This window comes from Dendrobates tinctorius, unplaced genomic scaffold, assembly GCF_039654945.1.
Source record: "Dendrobates tinctorius isolate UK_male_01 unplaced genomic scaffold, ASM3965494v1 ptg000090l, whole genome shotgun sequence".
NCBI lineage: Eukaryota > Metazoa > Chordata > Amphibia > Anura > Dendrobatidae > Dendrobates > Dendrobates tinctorius.
In genome coordinates, this window is record NW_027361758.1 from 6604456 (window position 1) to 6621953 (window position 17498).

The 17498-nt window shown below is 43.3% G+C and overlaps 1 protein-coding gene across 3 annotated transcripts in view; it reads right to left on the reverse strand.

The window, feature by feature from the left end:
* The window catches only part of LOC141098345 (zinc finger CCHC domain-containing protein 8-like), a 211407-nt gene that overhangs the window by 59144 nt on the left and 134765 nt on the right, over positions 1-17498 (reverse strand). For all 3 annotated transcript variants that reach the window (XM_073586033.1, XM_073586031.1, XM_073586032.1), the window contains 3 exons: positions 5736-5878; positions 2534-2676; positions 2327-2448 (listed from right to left, as the gene is read on the reverse strand). In XM_073586033.1, the coding sequence (XP_073442134.1) occupies positions 2327-2448; positions 2534-2676; positions 5736-5878 (408 nt within the window). The remainder of the gene's footprint in view (positions 1-2326; positions 2449-2533; positions 2677-5735; positions 5879-17498) is intronic.

Sequence of the window (17498 nt, forward strand, 5' to 3'; positions counted from 1 at the left end):
CCTCATTGGTGGCAGCAATGCGGCGGCGCCTCCTTCAGCAGTGCGGCGGCTCCTCTTCGTCCAGCGTGGGGGCGCAGTGCTGGGGGGGTGGCGGCTCTGTCCAGCGTCAGGGCTCCTCCAGCATTTCCCCAAAGCCCAGAGGCCCAGGCAACTTCATTGCTGCGATGTGGTGGCCTCCGGGAAAATGGCCACAGGAGGCCATTTTCAGGGAGGCCACTGCATCGCAGCAATGGAGCTGCCTTGGCCTCCGGGCATTGGGGAAATGCCGGAGGAGCCCCGACGCTGGACAGAGCCTCCGCAGCCGCCCCTAGCACAGCGCCCCCATGCTGGACAAAGAGGAGCCGCCGCCGACCCCCAGCATAGAGACCCGCAGACAGCACCGCTGCCACCAATGAGGTAAAAGGGGGATAACTCAACGTACACCCTCCCTTTGTAATTGGGACCACTCCCCCGCACCCGGCATATAAGATGACACATGGCATATAAGAAGACCCCCGACTTTTGAGAACATTTTCTATTTTAGCTGGAAAAGTTGGGGGGGTCGTCTTATACGCCTGGTTGTCTTATACGCCGGAAAATGGAGTGCTTTGCTAATAAGCATAGTACAAAATATTCTTGGAAAACTACTGTCTTTCTCCTTTGGCCGAGACTTTCAAATGAAGGTGGCACCGTCTTTTGGAAAATCACAGATAAGTAGCAGCAAATGGGCGACTCTGGTTTATGGTGCCATCATCAGTATATTACTTCTTTCCAGGCCATTCTGCATATACTTTATTTAAAGATAAACTTAAAACAACTTAAAAATTAACCAACCAGTTTTCAGCCGTGACCTAGGACCTTCATAAAAGGTAACAAATATCTTGTACATTTCTTCATGTTAAAAACAAGGTTTTGGCTCTGAAAAAGGAGCTTAATCCAGTTTATATGTTGTATACTGCCTTTCTTTAAAGAAAGAAATAGACTATCCACATGGGTAGCACGACATCAGCGCTTGTGTTTTTATTGCAGACCTGGAGCGGTACTACAAATGCACTTCATCTTATACTTACCTGACATCTCCTGCACCACTCCCAATGGTCTTCAACTGTTTGGGACCTGCAGGGTCACTCCAGTGTTTGCTGGACTGAGCTGAAGGTCACTTTTCAATGCAAATGAGAGCCTCATTATGGCTTTCATAGACTTGCATTGAGAACTTGCGACCATTACTTCTGACTTGCGCTTAGTCAGAAATTGCGGTCATAAGATGGGGGAGCAAGATCGGAGCAGCACTGGCAACAGCTGAAGACAGCAAGTGGCGTGTATGTTAGGTGCAGGGATTATACATCAGCAGCACTACTCCTCCACTGAAAAAAAAACAAACCTCTAGACTGGCGCTTTAAGCAGTGGAATGCCTATATGATATACTCAAAAGCCTGGAAAGAAGCAATACTGATGACAGCGCTAAAACCAGCTTCCCCAATTGCTACGGTTTAGGCCTCTTTCACACTTCAGTTTTTTACAGTCACAATCCGCCAGGTTTTGAAAAAACGGATCCGCAATTTTTTTTTGAGGATCCTTTTTTTCCCCCATTGACTTCCATTATTGGCGGATTGCCGTCCGTTGCATCCATCACGCTCGCGCTCTCTCTCGCTCTCTCTCCTTTTCCAGGCTGCGATTCCTTTAAAATTCTTCATTTGTCGGATCCGTCAAAAAAACGGACAGGTGACATCCGTTGTCATCAGTACTACAACGAATCCACCATCCGTCCTTTTGGTGGATTATGACTGATGCAAAAAACTGAAGAGTGAAAGAGGCCTTACCTGTAAAATGTAAGCCCACAAGGATTTGTCCCTCACCCCTCCGTTCCTGTCTGTCACTATTGTTTGTTCATTGTAATTTCGACTTGTGCTTTGCATTTAACCCCTCCTCATGCACAGCACTACAGAATCAATAGTGCAATAGATACAACAATCATTCGTTACTGCCACAAACTCATGCAGCTCATTCACATACTATAGAAACAACCTACATACATTGATGGACCTGCTGAGCAGTTTATGTGAACGTTGAAAATCCACATGAGTTAAAATATGCTGGGATGTAAAGGCAGGCGTTAGTAGTTTGCTGTGACTGGTGTTGGAATGGAGAGAAAATAAGCAGATTTACTTTTTTTTAATCTGCATATTATTAGTCTTCTCTCCTCTCCAACACAGTCATACAGCACACTACTAGCGCCTGCCTTTACATCCCAGCATTTTTTTCCTCATGTGGATTTTAAACGTTCATATATATTGCCTACATGCTTAGCTGTTTAATATATATTTGAGAGGGAAAAAAAAATACTGACATCTGAAACTCCAGGATGAGCCTGCGTGTTAAATCCTGGAAAGCTGATTAATTTAGATACATCGTAAGATACTTGATTTTTCTTTGGCATTGCCTCTTCTACAATGTCACCATCACTGGAATCTACAAAGCAAAACATGTTGTTTCAAAGATCAATTTCACACCATCCATAAAACAAAGTATTTGCATAGCTTCGATGATTGCATACCCTTTCCATCATAAAGCGCGAGCCCGGAATTCTCCAGCTCAGCATCTTTCAGCCAACCTGGAGGGTAACCTAGTTGTCGCATGCGATATATAAATGGAGGAAGATGTCTGTCAGAAATTCCAAGCGCCTCTTGCAGCTCCTCACTATACATAAATAATGGTTTTGGGGAAAAAGCAAACAAAATAAGATTTAAAAAAAAATGAATAAATAAAATATATATTTTTTCCTTAAATACAGGAAGATCGTGTAGCCATTGTTGAAGTCCTGTGACTATTCTGTTTTGTCGATGGCGCAGAGTAGAAGCTTGAGAGAAACTGAAAATTTTGTTGAAATCGTCATGAAGTACGGTAATTAAAAATAAAGTAACAATTGTGTAAGCGATGGCGATGAACGCCATATGGCTGCACCAGTTAAATTCTGCTGTGAGACTGACAGCACCACCTAAACAGTCAAACAGCAATCACTGTTAGAGGGAGGTGCTTGGTGTATAGCTCACTCAGCTCCATATACTTACACCAGACTTGTAACATACATCACACATTAGGTAGAAGTTAAAAACATGCCTGGTCTGCAGTACATCACCTTGTTTAAACGGGGATGTGCTGCTGACACTGGCATATGAGCACACCATCACACCAATTATGGTTCAGTAACTGAGTGCTCCATATAAGGCTGGATTCAGATGTCTGTATATAAACTGCAATGTGTACCCTGACCTGGTCTCATGACTTGAACTGATAACATCATAGGCATATAGAAGGCTGTGAGTTGAGGTCAGAAGACCAACAGTAGCTACGTCTGAGTACTGTGGTCAGTCTGCAGACCTTTTCCAAAGCCAACATAAATGGAGCTAAATATGCGTAAACTAGTTCATCCTGAGTAGAAAATTTAACTATTTAACGTTTAGGAATTTCAACAATTTTTCTACAAATTTGTCATTTCAGTGGCTCAAAAGTAATTGAACAAATTAACTTTACCATAAATTAAATGTTCATGTTAACACTTTGTAGAGATTTTTTTGCAAGCAGTGACTGATAATGTCCATGGCTTCCAGACTTCAGGCAATCGTTGCTTTGCCAGGGCTTTACTACAGCCGACTACACTTGTCGCTTGTTTGTGGGTCTCTCTGCCTTACGTGTTTTGTCTTAAGCATGTGAAATGCATGCTTGATGGGTCTGAGAGCTGGCCCTTAACCAAGCCATTGCAGAAGTTTCCACTCCTTTTCCTTAAAGAAAAATCCTGGGTTTATCCGGCTGCTTCGGTCTTCAATCACATCAATAAACAGTAGTGACCCAGTGCTAGGAGAAGCCATGAATGCACATGCCATCACACGGCCTCCACCATGCTTTAAGGAGGATGTGGTGTACTTTGGATCATGAGCCGTACCAAGATTATTCATACTTCACGGTTACCATCATTCTGGAACAGGTTGATCTAAGTTTCCTATATCCAAAGAATTTTTTTAACCTAACTTTAGATTTTTTTTTTGTCAAAGTCTAAACTAGATTTTTTATTTTAAAGGCTGAGTCACGGTTTGCACCTTGTTGTAAACCCTTTGTATTTGCTCTCATGAGGTCTTCTCTTTATGGTAAATTTAGTTACTGAAACACCCACTTTCTGGAGAGTGTTCTTCACTTTGGTGGATGTTGTGAAGTGTTTTTACGTCACCTCAGAGTTTGAGCCAAGTGTCATCATAAAGTGATCCGATTCTATTGCATAAGAGAATTGCAGAACAGATGTGGAGAAGATGGAGAATTTAAGTGGGATATCCAGCACTTTAAATAAAAATGTACCTATTCAATGTTCCTAAGCAATAACAGGCAGGTAGTTGCTACCTGACTGTCGTGGCCAGCGCAGTTATCCGCCAGCACAGAGCAGCCACATTTCAGCTGACTTCACGTCAGAGCTGCAGTTTTTTTTCCTGTTGACGGGACAGGACTACTGGTGTCATGCTGATTGACAGCTGTCTCTCCTCTGCTTAATTGGTGAAAGCTGGCCGTCAATACGCATGACACCAGTAGTCCTGCCCTTTCAACAGGAAGAGAAATTGCTGCTGTGTTGACAGGGAGGAGCTGAATCTCCGGCAGGAGAGGTTAGGTAGTTGCTACTGGCTACTCTTACCAACTAACTACCTGCGTGTTAGTGCTTAGGCACATTTTTTTTTTTTAAGTCAGGATACAACCTATATTTCTCCATCTTCTTCATGGTCTGTAGCCATGTAAATCGGACTGCACATGGATTACATCAGCGTGCAATCCGATGTTTTAAAAACACACCCATAGACGTAAATGGGTGCACGTAATCGGAATTCTGAAGCCACTCACAGAATGCTGACATTTTTTTCTCATGCAGAATCAATATCAGAAATTAAATGGCAGATCTGCACTGCCCCATATTATAACCTTGGTCAGAGTGCTATCCGATAAATCATCGAATAGCACTTGGCTGTGATTTACGCTCATAAGAGTGAGCCCTATAACCAAGTCTGCATTTTAAGTCAATACTTAAGAGTTTTCTCCACTACTAGGACGACCCCTTCTCAATCTGAGTGTATGCCTGACAAAATAAACACTGTCAGCACTCGCACGGTTGATATGTGAGCCCTGTTCCCAGTCAGCACCGATTTCTCTCTCACCATCTCCCAAAGATTGGGTAAGTGACAGCAAGCGAGCAGCAGCCGCAGCTCTAACTTAAAGGTTAAGCAATTGCCAGGAAGTTAGAACTGCAGCTGCCGCTCACTTCCTGTCAATTACTCAGTCGTCGAAAGGCGGAGAGACTGTACTTCACTGAGTGGCGTAGGGCTCATGTGATGTAAACACCTCACGTGAGTCGCGAGAACACGAGTGCAGACATTGCTGGAACAGAGCCGGCATGGGCGGTGAGTTTGAGTGTTTTTCCCAGTCAAAATAAAACCAGATTGAGAAGGGGTTGTCCTACTTGTCAACAACCCCTTTATTTATATAAAACTATATCTCAAATGCTTTGGTAAAAAGCCAAAATACCAAAGCTTGTGTCACTGTACAAATGTTTCTGGACCTAACTGTAATTGGATCCTCATACTCAAATTATCTTTACTGGTTGAAATAAAGTTCAGTAAAGAGAAATTCTCTGAACTGCAAATTTTCCATGATCTTCTCATACCACACAATTAAGTAATTAGAAAATGTTTAATCCTTTTTAACTGTGAATACCAATAACCTACCTAATATTCCCAGGCTTAAACTTTCCAAACCTCTCTGCTACTTCCTCAACATGATAACGTTGCTGGTAATTCTGGTTGCCGGATTCCGCACAGGAGTCTCTAAATGCTTTTCTTTTCATGTCAATATGAGCAGGATCCCGAGGCTAAAAACAATAATATAATAAATGAGCCAGACACTCACACAAACAGAAAATTTGATTTTTTTGCTTTTCACTCTTTGTAAAATCTCTCATTCAGTAAATTTAGGAACATAAGACTGCATTGGCTTTGAGTGATGGGCTATACTCTCTGCCTATAACAAGTAAAAAAAACACAAAAAAACAACAACACAGGAATCAACAAGCCCCGAATCAGGGTAAAGATGACACCCAAGGTTACTAGAACTGACTCCTGAATGAATACAAAAAGTTAAAGCTGGGTGAGACATGTCCCCCAATGTATTCAATGAGATTTTACTGGGAGTGCAAAAATTCAATTTGTTTTGGTTGTTAACCGTGGATAACACAGAAACATTGGATGTTCCACAACAGCCCAAATGGGTGAGAAATAGAACAGATGATCATGTGATACACAGAGGGTACAGTGATCTTTAGCACATTAAACACCAGTCTTGTGGAATAAGTAATCTGAAATGGCACAATTTTTTTACACCTTGCCGGTTTTAATAGTCAGACATTTTACACTTTAAAATGGTTGTTTTGGAGACCTACGTGTCCTTGAGCTGCCCAGCACAGATTAGAAGAATTGGAATGCTACAACCCTACATGAATAGAAAGGAAAAATACAGGGCGCATCCACTGTGTAAAATCCGTATCAAAAAACACATTAACAGAGAAAAAGGAAGGTGCTCACTTATTGGGGTTGTGAGAAAGTCACAACACCAATGAACGCATGAGAAGCAGCAGCAAGTCTGCACAGGGTCCTAGGACAAATTTGCAAAAACGGCGTGAAAGTGCAATGAGGACTGCGCTTGCTTCTGGTGGAGTACAAAAGTTCTTTATTCAGCCAACGCGTTTCCTGAGCCTACTGGCTCACTTCATCAGGGCAGATTACATTGAAAGACAATGAAACATTCTTATAGAGAGAAAAAAAAAAAAAAAAATTGGCGCCAATGCAGGGTTAAATGACATCAACAAAGGTAAAAAAAAAAAAAACAAAAACAATGAAATTTTATTACAAACATAAAAACACTACAGTAAAAGTGTATTAAAATAAGAAAAAGTATAAAATTATGCAAAAATAAAAGTAGAACAGAGTGCTATGGGTCACGGGGAAAAAAGTGACTAAGGTTAATGAAGAAAAAAAAAAGGGGGGGGGGGGAGGGGGGAGACCTCAAGGAGTATTAGAACCTGGCTCATGAAGTGCAGATGTATGCTGTAAAGTGCAAGTACCAGGTACTAGCCCACTAAACCATTGGATTTAGCTGAAGTGGTTTAAGAAAAATTTTTTAGAAATTATTTGTTTTATAAAAATCAAAATCCAGCAAAATAACTTGAAGTGGTATTAGAACCTGACTAATATAGTGCAAGTACAGGTTGTAAAGTACGAGGTATTAGTCCACTGAACCATTAGAATAAACAGAAGTGGTTTGAAGAAAATTAAAGGAATTATTTGTCAATTTATTTTATAGGAATCAAAATTCAAAAAAAAACTTCAAATGGTATTTTTGTAAAGAAATAGTCTTTTCATTTTATTTTGTAGAGGGAAAATCAAAATCGGACATGAGGAAAAAAAAAAAAAGCATAAAATTGGGTAAAATGTAATAAAAGTGTATGAAAATCACAATAAGGATGAAATCAAATGAAAGCATCATTGATAATATTGAGGCCATAGGAGCCAATTGTCTTCAATTTATAGATCCAATAGACCTCTTTTCTGTTTAATGCTTGGGTTCTATTGGAAACGTGTTCAGGGATGTGTTCTAAAGGAAAAATGATGGCTTTAGAAAAATCTCTTTGGTGAAATGAATCAAAGTATCGTGACAGACCATGTTGTTGGTATCCAATTTTAGTGTTGTGTCTATGTGAGTTCATTCTACAATGAAGGGGTTGTGTGGTTCTCCCAACATACAATTTAGGACAAGGACACAGGATAACATAAATAACAAAGGCAGACACACAGGACAGGTGATTAGTGATGGTGAATTTTTCTGAGGTGAATGGATGTGAAAAGATGAAAGTATTATGAGCAATATTACTGCAAAGGCTACACCTGCACCTACACATGAAAGGAAGTTTTTAACAGTTAAGAACCCCTCTACTCCTTTCCTGTACCATTTACCCAAAATACACAACAGTACCATTAATCCACCAGGAAGACCTATTATTTCTGGTATTGACTCTCTCACCAGCAATTTATCATTTTATATAGATAGAATCATGCAGCCTCATGTCCTACAGCTCCCCAGTTTTTTAAAGGATTCTACACAATTGATCAACCTAACTAACAATATACCTTGGAAAAATTCTTATGTTTTTATTTCACTTGATGTATCTGCTTTGTATTCCAATATTGATCACCAACTGGGTTTGAGCTGTTTTAAAAAATTTCTACTTACTGACAGTCGATTGTCTGACCCTCAAAAGGATTTTATTTTTAATGGGATGGATTTTATTTTACATAATAACTTTTTTACTTTTCTGGGGGATTTTTATCATCAGATCAGAGGCACCGCTATGGGATCACGGGTCGCGCCAACTTATGCTAATCTTTTTATGGGGGTCTTTGAGAATACTTTTATTACCATTGATTCATTTCTAGAGGGCGTGGTTTTATATAAAAGATACATTGATGATTTATTCTTAATCTTTGACACCAGTTTTATTCCAGTTGACGTCTTTACTTCTTCCATACAGAACAACATATGGGGTTTGGAGTTCACCCCCCACATTAGTAATACCCAGATGGACTTCCTTGATATCACCTTTTATATAAAAAAAACTCCAAAATTTATACCAAAACTTTTTTTTAAGAAGGTAGACTCCAATAGTTATGTCCATTTTAAGAGCAGCCACTATTCTAAATGGCTTTTTAACATTCCTCAATCAATTTCAGAGAATCCGAAAGAACTGTACAGAAGATGAGGATTTTAATAATCAGGCTGAGGTCCTCAAGGGAAGATTCCTGGCTCAAAAATACCCTTCCCAATTGGTTCATTCTACTTTTAATAATGTTTCAAAAAATTTTAACCAGCAAATTCTTTTAAGTGGGAGATCTAAAGAAAAAGATACACATGCTAACTATCAGGCCAATTTTATCACTACCTACAACTCCCAACATAAGGAGATTAAAAATATACTAGGGGACCTATGGTACATTATCCAAAAAGATCCTGTACTTAATAAAGTTCTTCCTGACAAACCTACTGTTACATTTAGGAAGGCCAGATCACTAAAAAATCTGGCCCCTAGCAGATTGAGCCAATATACTCCCGACAATCATACCAGCTTGACACCAGGCATTTTTAGATGCCAGAGGCCCAGGTGTAGCCTTTGCAGTAATATTGCTCATAATACTTTCATCTTTTCACATCCATTCACCTCAGAAAAATTCACCATCACTAATCACCTGTCCTGTGTGTCTGCCTTTGTTATTTATGTTATCCTGTGTCCTTGTCCTAAATTGTATGTTGGAAGAACCACACAACCCCTTCATTGTAGAATGAACTCACATAGACACAACACTAAAATTGGATACCAACAACATGGTCTGTCACGACACTTTGATTCATTTCACCAAAGAGATTTTTCTAAAGCCATCATTTTTCCTTTAGAACACATCCCTGAACACGTTTCCAATAGAACCCAAGCATTAAACAGAAAAGAGGTCTATTGGATCTATAAATTGAAGACAATTGGCTCCTATGGCCTCAATATTATCAATGATGCTTTCATTTGATTTCATCCTTAGTGATTTTCATACACTTATTACATTTTACCCAATTTTATGCTTTTTTTTTTTCTTCTTCTTTCTTCTTCTGATGTCCGATTTTGATTTTCCCTCTACAAAATAAAATGAAAAGACTATTTCTTTACAAAAATACCATTTGAAGTTTTTTTTTGAATTTTGATTCCTATAAAATAAATTGACAAATAATTCCTTTAATTTTCTTCAAACCACTTCTGTTTATTCTAATGGTTCAGTGGACTAATACCTCGTACTTTACAACCTGTACTTGCACTATATTAGTCAGGTTGTAATACCACTTCAAGTTATTTTGCTGGATTTTGATTTTTATAAAACAAATAATTTCTAAAAAAAAAAATCTTAAACCACTTCAGCTAAATCCAATGGTTTAGTGGACTAATACCTGGTACTTGCACTTTACAGCATACATCTGCACTTCATGAGCCAGGTTCTAATACTCCTTGAGGTCTCCCCCCTCCCCCCCCCCCCTTTTTTTTTTTCTTCATTAACCTTAGTCACTTTTTTCCCCGTGACCCATAGCACTCTGTTCTACTTTTATTTTTGCATAATTTTATACTTTTTCTTATTTTAATACACTTTTACTGTAGTGTTTTTATGTTTGTAATAAAATTTCATTGTTTTTGGGGGGTTTTTTGACCTTTGTTGATGTCATTTAACCCTGCATTGGCGCCAATTTTTTTTTTTTTTTTTTCTCTATAAGAATGTTTCATTGTCTTTCAATGTAATCTGCCCTGATGAAGTGAGCCAGTAGGCTCAGGAAACGCGTTGGCTGAATAAAGAACTTTTGTACTCCACCAGAAGCAAGCGCAGTCCTCATTGCACTTTCACGCCGTTTTTACAACCCTACATGGACAGACTGTAAGACAGATGTTCCTCCATCGTTCCTGGGTGTGGGAGGTAGAAGGGCAAAAAATGCATAGAACAATATCCTTGTAAAAACGGAAAGAAAACACCACTTTAAAAAAACAAAAAAAAAAAAAACAGAATGCACAGGACATAAGACTCTTGTCCTGATTGAAAAGAAGAGATCCTGCAACAAGATTAGACACCTTGTGAATCAATGATTACCAGAAATGCTGCATTCAGGAAAGGAATTTTGTGGAAGAATTACGAAGAGGCTCAAAGTGTGATTGTAGTAGCACATATAGGACCAGGTTGGGGTGCAAACGTTTCACCATATGCTTTGTGCAATGGAACACCCACTGATCAAAAATACTACCCAAGTGCCTCCTACAGACACTAAGCAAGAACTGGGGAATTCCCAGCCAGTGAGAGGGTGTATACTGCAGGGGAGGAGTTAACTTTTTTCTGTGTTCACTTAGTGTCCTCCTAGTGGCAAGCAACATAACACCAACGGTTTGTGTCCCCCAATGAGGCGTAAGATAAAAAAAAGCGTTAGTTTATGCTCACCTTGGCGTTCAGTCCGGTCCAATAGGTGTCGCAGTCCGGTCCTTCCCATCTTCATACGATGATGTCCTCCTCCTTGCTTCTCCCTCGACTCCTGCGCAGGCATACTTTATCTGCCCTGTTGAGGGAAGAGTTAAGTACTGCAGTGCGCAGGCGCGGGACCTCTCTGACCTTTCCCGGCATTACAGAATGCTGTAGATAAGCCCCTGATGGCGGTGGCCGCAGCTTATAGGGCTAAAATGGGGTGACAGATTCCCTTAAGGAAGGAGAGGCTTAGTCCAATCCTGACTCGAGAAACTAAAGAAGCCCATTTCAGACATCTGAAAGTGCGATTGTCCAGTGAAGAAAAGGTGAGTGCTACAATGAGTCCTACACCATGACAACAGAAAGTGTTATTTGCATTATCCACGCTGTGGTACTCGTTAAATCACTGAGGGAAAGGTGGTGGGACGGGACCTTTTAACCTCTCGTGTGCTTTCCTGTCCCTGTAAGAAGGACGTCCTCCATGGTGCTGTCAGGATGTCCACCTGACCGCACCATGGAGAGTACCAAAGCACCTCCTCAGGGAGGTGGATAACCGCCTGGTGAACCTTTCTCCCAAATGCGGGCTGTTGACCAGCTAGCACATCAAGCTTGTAGTGTTTGCAAAATGTGTCAAGTCTGGCCCAGACTGCTGTTCTACAGATTTGATCCACCGAGGCGCCCGCTCGCTCGACCCAAGAGGCCGATACTGCCCTTGTAGAGTGTGCCTTTAGAGTATCTGGGGGATTGGTGCCTTCTGATTGGTAGGAGTTTGAGATTACTGAAGTAATCCATCTTGCGATGGATGCCTTAGAGGCTTTTTTACCCTTGTTTTTACCCCCAAAAAGGATGAACAGGTTTGGGTCAATACGCCAACTGTTGGTGGCCTCTAGGTAGTCTAACAGCATGTCTCACATCCAGCGCATGGAGACTGTTCCTTCTCATTACAGGGGTTGTCACAGAAGGATGGTAACACTATCTCCTGGTTTAAATTTTGGCAAGAGGCTACCTTCGGAATAAATGCCAGGTCTAATCTTAGGATTATACAGTCTTCTCTGATTTGGAGATATGGGTCTCTGGTGGACAGGGCCTGGATTTCCCCTATTCTCTTAGCCGTGGTGATGGCTACGAGAAAGGCCGTCTTCTGAGTGAGAGTTGCAATGAACATCTCTTCACTGGGGACATAGGGATTCCTACATAGGGATCTGAGAACCAAGCTAAGGTCCCAAGGCGGGGTGAGCTGCCTGATCGTAGGGAGTAGATGTTGCGTGGCCCTCTGAATCTTACTACCTAAGTATGAGAAGCCAGGGGGTAATCAAAGAAAGATCAGGGCCAAAATCTGCACCTTTAAAGTGCTGGGCTTAAGGCCTTTATTAAAACCTGACTGTAGGAAGTTTAGGACGCTAGGGAGATCAGGGGGACCCCGCCACGAAGTCGGACCTGCCACCCTCCAGACAGAACCTCTTCCATATCTTCCGGTATATTGCGGATGTAACCGGCTTCCTGCTGGCCTGTAGGGTATATATGACCTGATCTGATAAGCCCTTTGCCTTTAGGATGTCCCTTTCAGGATCCAAGCCGAGAGGTGAAGTCTTGCTGGATTCGGGTGGCGGATCGGGCCCTGGTGGATGACATCTTTCTTCAGAGGGAGCGCGACTGGGCTTTCCACTGCCATGTCCCCTAGTAGGGGAAACCAGCTTCTTCTCGGCCAGTATGGGACGACCATACTCACCTTCGCGCGGTCCTCGCGGATGTTTCTGACTACCGCCGGGATGAGTGCCCGTGGTGGGAACGCGCAAGAGAGGTTCTTCCCAGACATGGCTCAGGGCATCTACGCCTTCCGGGTGGTCCACCGGATTCAGGGAGTAGAATCTGGAGACCTTTGAGCTTTTTCGGTTTGCGAATAGGTCTATTCTGGGGTCCCCCAACACTGACACAGTTGGTGGATTATCTCCTTGTTCAGCTCCCACTGTCGGGCAGATCTGCTGTCTGCTTAGGTAGTCCGCTACCACGTTCTGGAAACCCTCCAGGTGAATTGCGATTACTGAGAGGACTGTTCGCTCTGCCCAGGAGAATATTCTCTCCACTAGGCCTTGGAGTGGTTGATGCCTGGGACCTCCCTGGTGCTTCAGGAAGGAAACCGCTGTTACCTTGTCAGACAGTATTCGGACATGTTTATTCTTCAGGATAGTCCGGTTTCGCTTCAGGGTTTCCCAGACAGCATAAAGTTCCCTAAAGTTGGGGGGCGTGGCTATGCCAGCGACGGAGTAAGACGCACGCGGTGGAAGCTCCTGCCATCCTGATCAAAATCCGGTCGGCAGACTCTTGACCTCGCGGCACACTTACCCACTTCTGACCCCTCTGGACTCGGGGGTCGCTCCTGGACCCCCACGGGAGAACGGGGCTGGACTTTTGGGAGCTGGCGGCTCTGGAAACCTGGGCGGCTGGCGGGGCCTGCACGGAGCGGCGGCCATCTTGGAGGCGCGCGCTCTGCTGAAGAGAGACGCGGCGCCGAGCTTAATCGCTGCAGCGCTGAGGGAGCAGGACGGTGAGCTAGAACTTTAACTATTTGTGAGGGACAAGCGGTGTGAGCCCTGAAAAATTGGGCCCCGCATCCCCCTCCTTACCATATTGCCTGCCCTGCACCATAACTATTGGAGCCTGGATTCCTCCCTGGCCCCTGTGAGAGTCGTTCCCTGGGCTGTGAGGGCCCTTGCTTGCCGCCTGGGGCTGAACATTGCCTCCTTGTGTGACGCTGCGGGTCTGTGCTGTGCCTGGGTCCCTGCAATCACCCTCTGTGCATTATACCCTGTCTGCCACCTTAATTTGGAGACCCCAAAGTGCATGGTCTCCGACATCCGGCTGTGCCCTATTGCCTTTAAAATGAGTCGTTCCAAAGGGTCCGGAACGGCTGCAGAAAAACTAAAGGAATATGCCAGGATAGACCATGCAAAAAATAACCCCCCACAAGTTCAGCGTAAGAGCCGCCTCCCTGAAGCTGGGGAGGAGTGTGAGCAGGGGGAATTAACCCTTAAGCAGGCGTCTGAACAACTCATGCAGGTCATCTCCTTGACCAGGACGTCTCTGACTGGGAAGATAGAGGACGTATATAATGAAGTGGGACGCCTCCGGCAAGATATGCAAGCCATGAAGGGCCGTATTACGGAGGTGGAGATGCAGGTATCCCAGGTGGAGGACACCATCACACCCATAAAGGCTAAACTAACGAAAGTGGGGGGTCCATGAATGCCTGGAGGCAAAAAGCAGATGACCTGGAAATTAGGATGCGTTGAAATAACATCCGAATTATTGGCCTGCCGGAGCGATCGGAGGGACAACATCCAGAGCAATACCTAGAAGATTGGCTTAAAACCACTTTGGGCGACGAATTCTCCTAGATTTTTGCGGTGGAGAGAGCTCACAGGGTCCCCACTAGGACTCTTCCTCCGGGAGTCCCGCCTAGACCCTTTCTGGCGCGCATTATCATCTGCAGGGATACGGTTTTTACGACTGGCACGGCAAAAGAGCCCTATCAAGTTCAACAATGCCACAATCTCGATCTTCCCGGATTTCTCTGTGGAACTCCAGAAACAACGGGCGCAGTTTACGGATGTCAAAAGATGTCTGCGAGAGAGGAGTGTCGTGTACTCGATTTACCCGGCCCGGCTCTGGGTGGTCCACGGGGGTTCTACTTCGTTTTTTACAAATCCGGTGGAGGCGGCGGAGTGGCTGCGATCCCATGGAGGGTCTGCCGAAAAGGAATCCTAATGCATCTTTTGTCAGTTGGTATTTTTCTATTAATCGACTGATTGGAGCTACACTCGAAAGCGTCCAAGATACCAACAATACCGGACACTGGGCTCAGTGATGGTATCCCCTTGTTTGTTCCGTGATGGGAGTACAGGACTCTACTCCCATGTTGTTCGTTGTTTATTTACTTTGTTTAGTTTCCGTAGAGGTTTTTGGTATTTTTTCTTAGGTTGTAACTGCAGTCGACAACAATTTCAGTCTACAGGTGAGGTCTCTAAATTTTGCCCGGGTAATACCATGCACCATGTTCAGAGTAGCAAAGTATGGGGTCAGAGTTAATATGTATGACATGGAACGTGAGGGGAATAAAAACACCTCGAAAAAAGATCAAGGTCTTCTCACAGGTCAGACATTATCGCCTTCACATTGTGGCCTTGGTGGAGACGCACCTGACTAGGGATACGGTACGGTGCGTGCAGAAGCCCTGGGTACAATGGTCTCCCCATACATTCCACACCAGCTATTCCAGAGGGGTCTCTCTGTTGGTACATAAAGACGTCAGATGGGAGGCGAGGGAAACTCGGAGGGACCCTGGGGGTCGTTTTGTTTTTGTCCACGCATTGGTGAACACCAGGAAATATGTAGTCATATGTATTTATAACCCCCCTCCAGCTCGCATATCCATCTTACAGAAAGCAATGAGTTTTGCCCTTAACTACCCAGACGCAGATGTTATTTGTTTGGGCGATTTTAATATGGTTATGAACAACCACCTGGATAAATTGAGGCTGGACGATGTGGCGACCGGGGGGGTCCTCCCCAACGACTACAACCCCGTTGTCATCATTTATGGAGGGTGGCAGGTGGCTAGATTTGTGGAGGATGCGTCACCCTGAGTTAAAGTTGTACACTTGTCACTCATCCACCAAACGCTCTCTATCACGCATAGACTATATATTTGGTTCTGGCGGTTTAGCAATGTGGGTGGCTGATATAGAACATGGAAGTAGAGGGATCTCAGACCATAGCCCGGTCGTCCTTAAACTTCAATATGGGCAAGTAAACAGGGGGATAGCTTGGAAGTTAAATCCATTCTGGTTAAAACTGATGGGATCTCCAGACAGAACGATTGATCAGTTGAATTGCTTCATAGCGTCCCACCCGGAACCCCAAGATATTAATTTATTCTGGGATGCCCTTAAGGCATACCTGAGGGGCTGTTGGTCCTCTACAATCTCTTATATTAAGCAGGTTACCGCAGGGAAAGATGACGAGGTGGAGCAACAACTGAAAGACGCGGAGGCAGCATATATATCTGTCCAGACCAGTGGAGCAGGAATGAGTGGCTGGCTGCCCAGTGGTTATATACTCAGCACGTAAACACTAAATCTAAGCGTAAATTGTTTTTTACTCGTCAATCCTATTTCGAATTGGGGAACCAAACGGGCACATTTTTGGCCTACCTGGTGCGCCAACATAACACCTCTAATATGATTTTGCAAATTTGCAGGGTGGCCGGTACACTGGTGTCTTCGACCGAGGATATTCTCGGCTGTTTTCAGGATTATTACAGGTCACTATATAAATCTAAAAGCGACTTTGATACTTTAGGGTGCCTAGACTGTCAGATATATCATTTCCCACATTAGATCCTGATCAGCGGGCCCTTATGGACACTGAGTTTACTCCAGAGGAGACAGATAACGCTATGACAAATATGGCTTCTGGGAAGGCCCCTGGAACTGATGGGTTACCTATTGAATTATATAGGAAGTACCGGGATATATTGACGCCACTCCTGGTAAAGGTCTATCGGGGAATATGGGATGGGAATTCTATGCCTGAGTCCTTTTATGGGGCCAATATAGTGCTTCGGAAGGCGGGAAAGGACCCTTTAGAATGTGGATCCTATCGTCCCATTTCATTAGTGAATGTGGACTATAAAATTTTTACCAAGATTCTAGCTACTAGGCTGAATTCCATTATATTAAATCTCATACATCCAGATCAAACAGGCTTTATGCCAAAAGGCAAAAGCACCTCTATTAACATCAGAAGAGTCCAGTCAATAGTCCAATATAGCTCCTTGGTACCAAACAGATGGGCATTGGCATCGTTGGATGCGGCCAAGGCTTTTGACTCTCTTGAATGGCCTTTCATTTCTGCATGTTTGCAGAGGTATGGCTTTGGCAATCAATTTATAACATGGATCAAAATATTATACATGAAACCTAAGGCCCGTATTATAATATATAATTCTATATCTGAGCCCTTCGTGTTGCATAGAGGAACCCGTCAGGGTTGCCCTCTTTCCCCGGCTCTCTTCGCTCTTGCGATTGAGGCACTAGGAATACGTATAAGGTCCTTCCCCAATATCCGAGGTATAGATATAGCAGGCAGGATAGACACCATTGGCCTTATTGCCGATGACATGGTGATATCCTTGAATAACGTGGAAGAAACTTTGCCGCAGGTGATATCCCTTATAGATAAATTTAGTAAATATTCAGGTTTACATATAAATTGGGAAAAATCTGCCCTGTTACCCCTTTCCCATGCTCCATTTCCCCAGCTAGAGGATCTCTCCTCGCTGCCTATTGTATCTAGTTTTAAATATTTGGGCATCCACAGCTCTAACAATAGTACACTTGATCTACA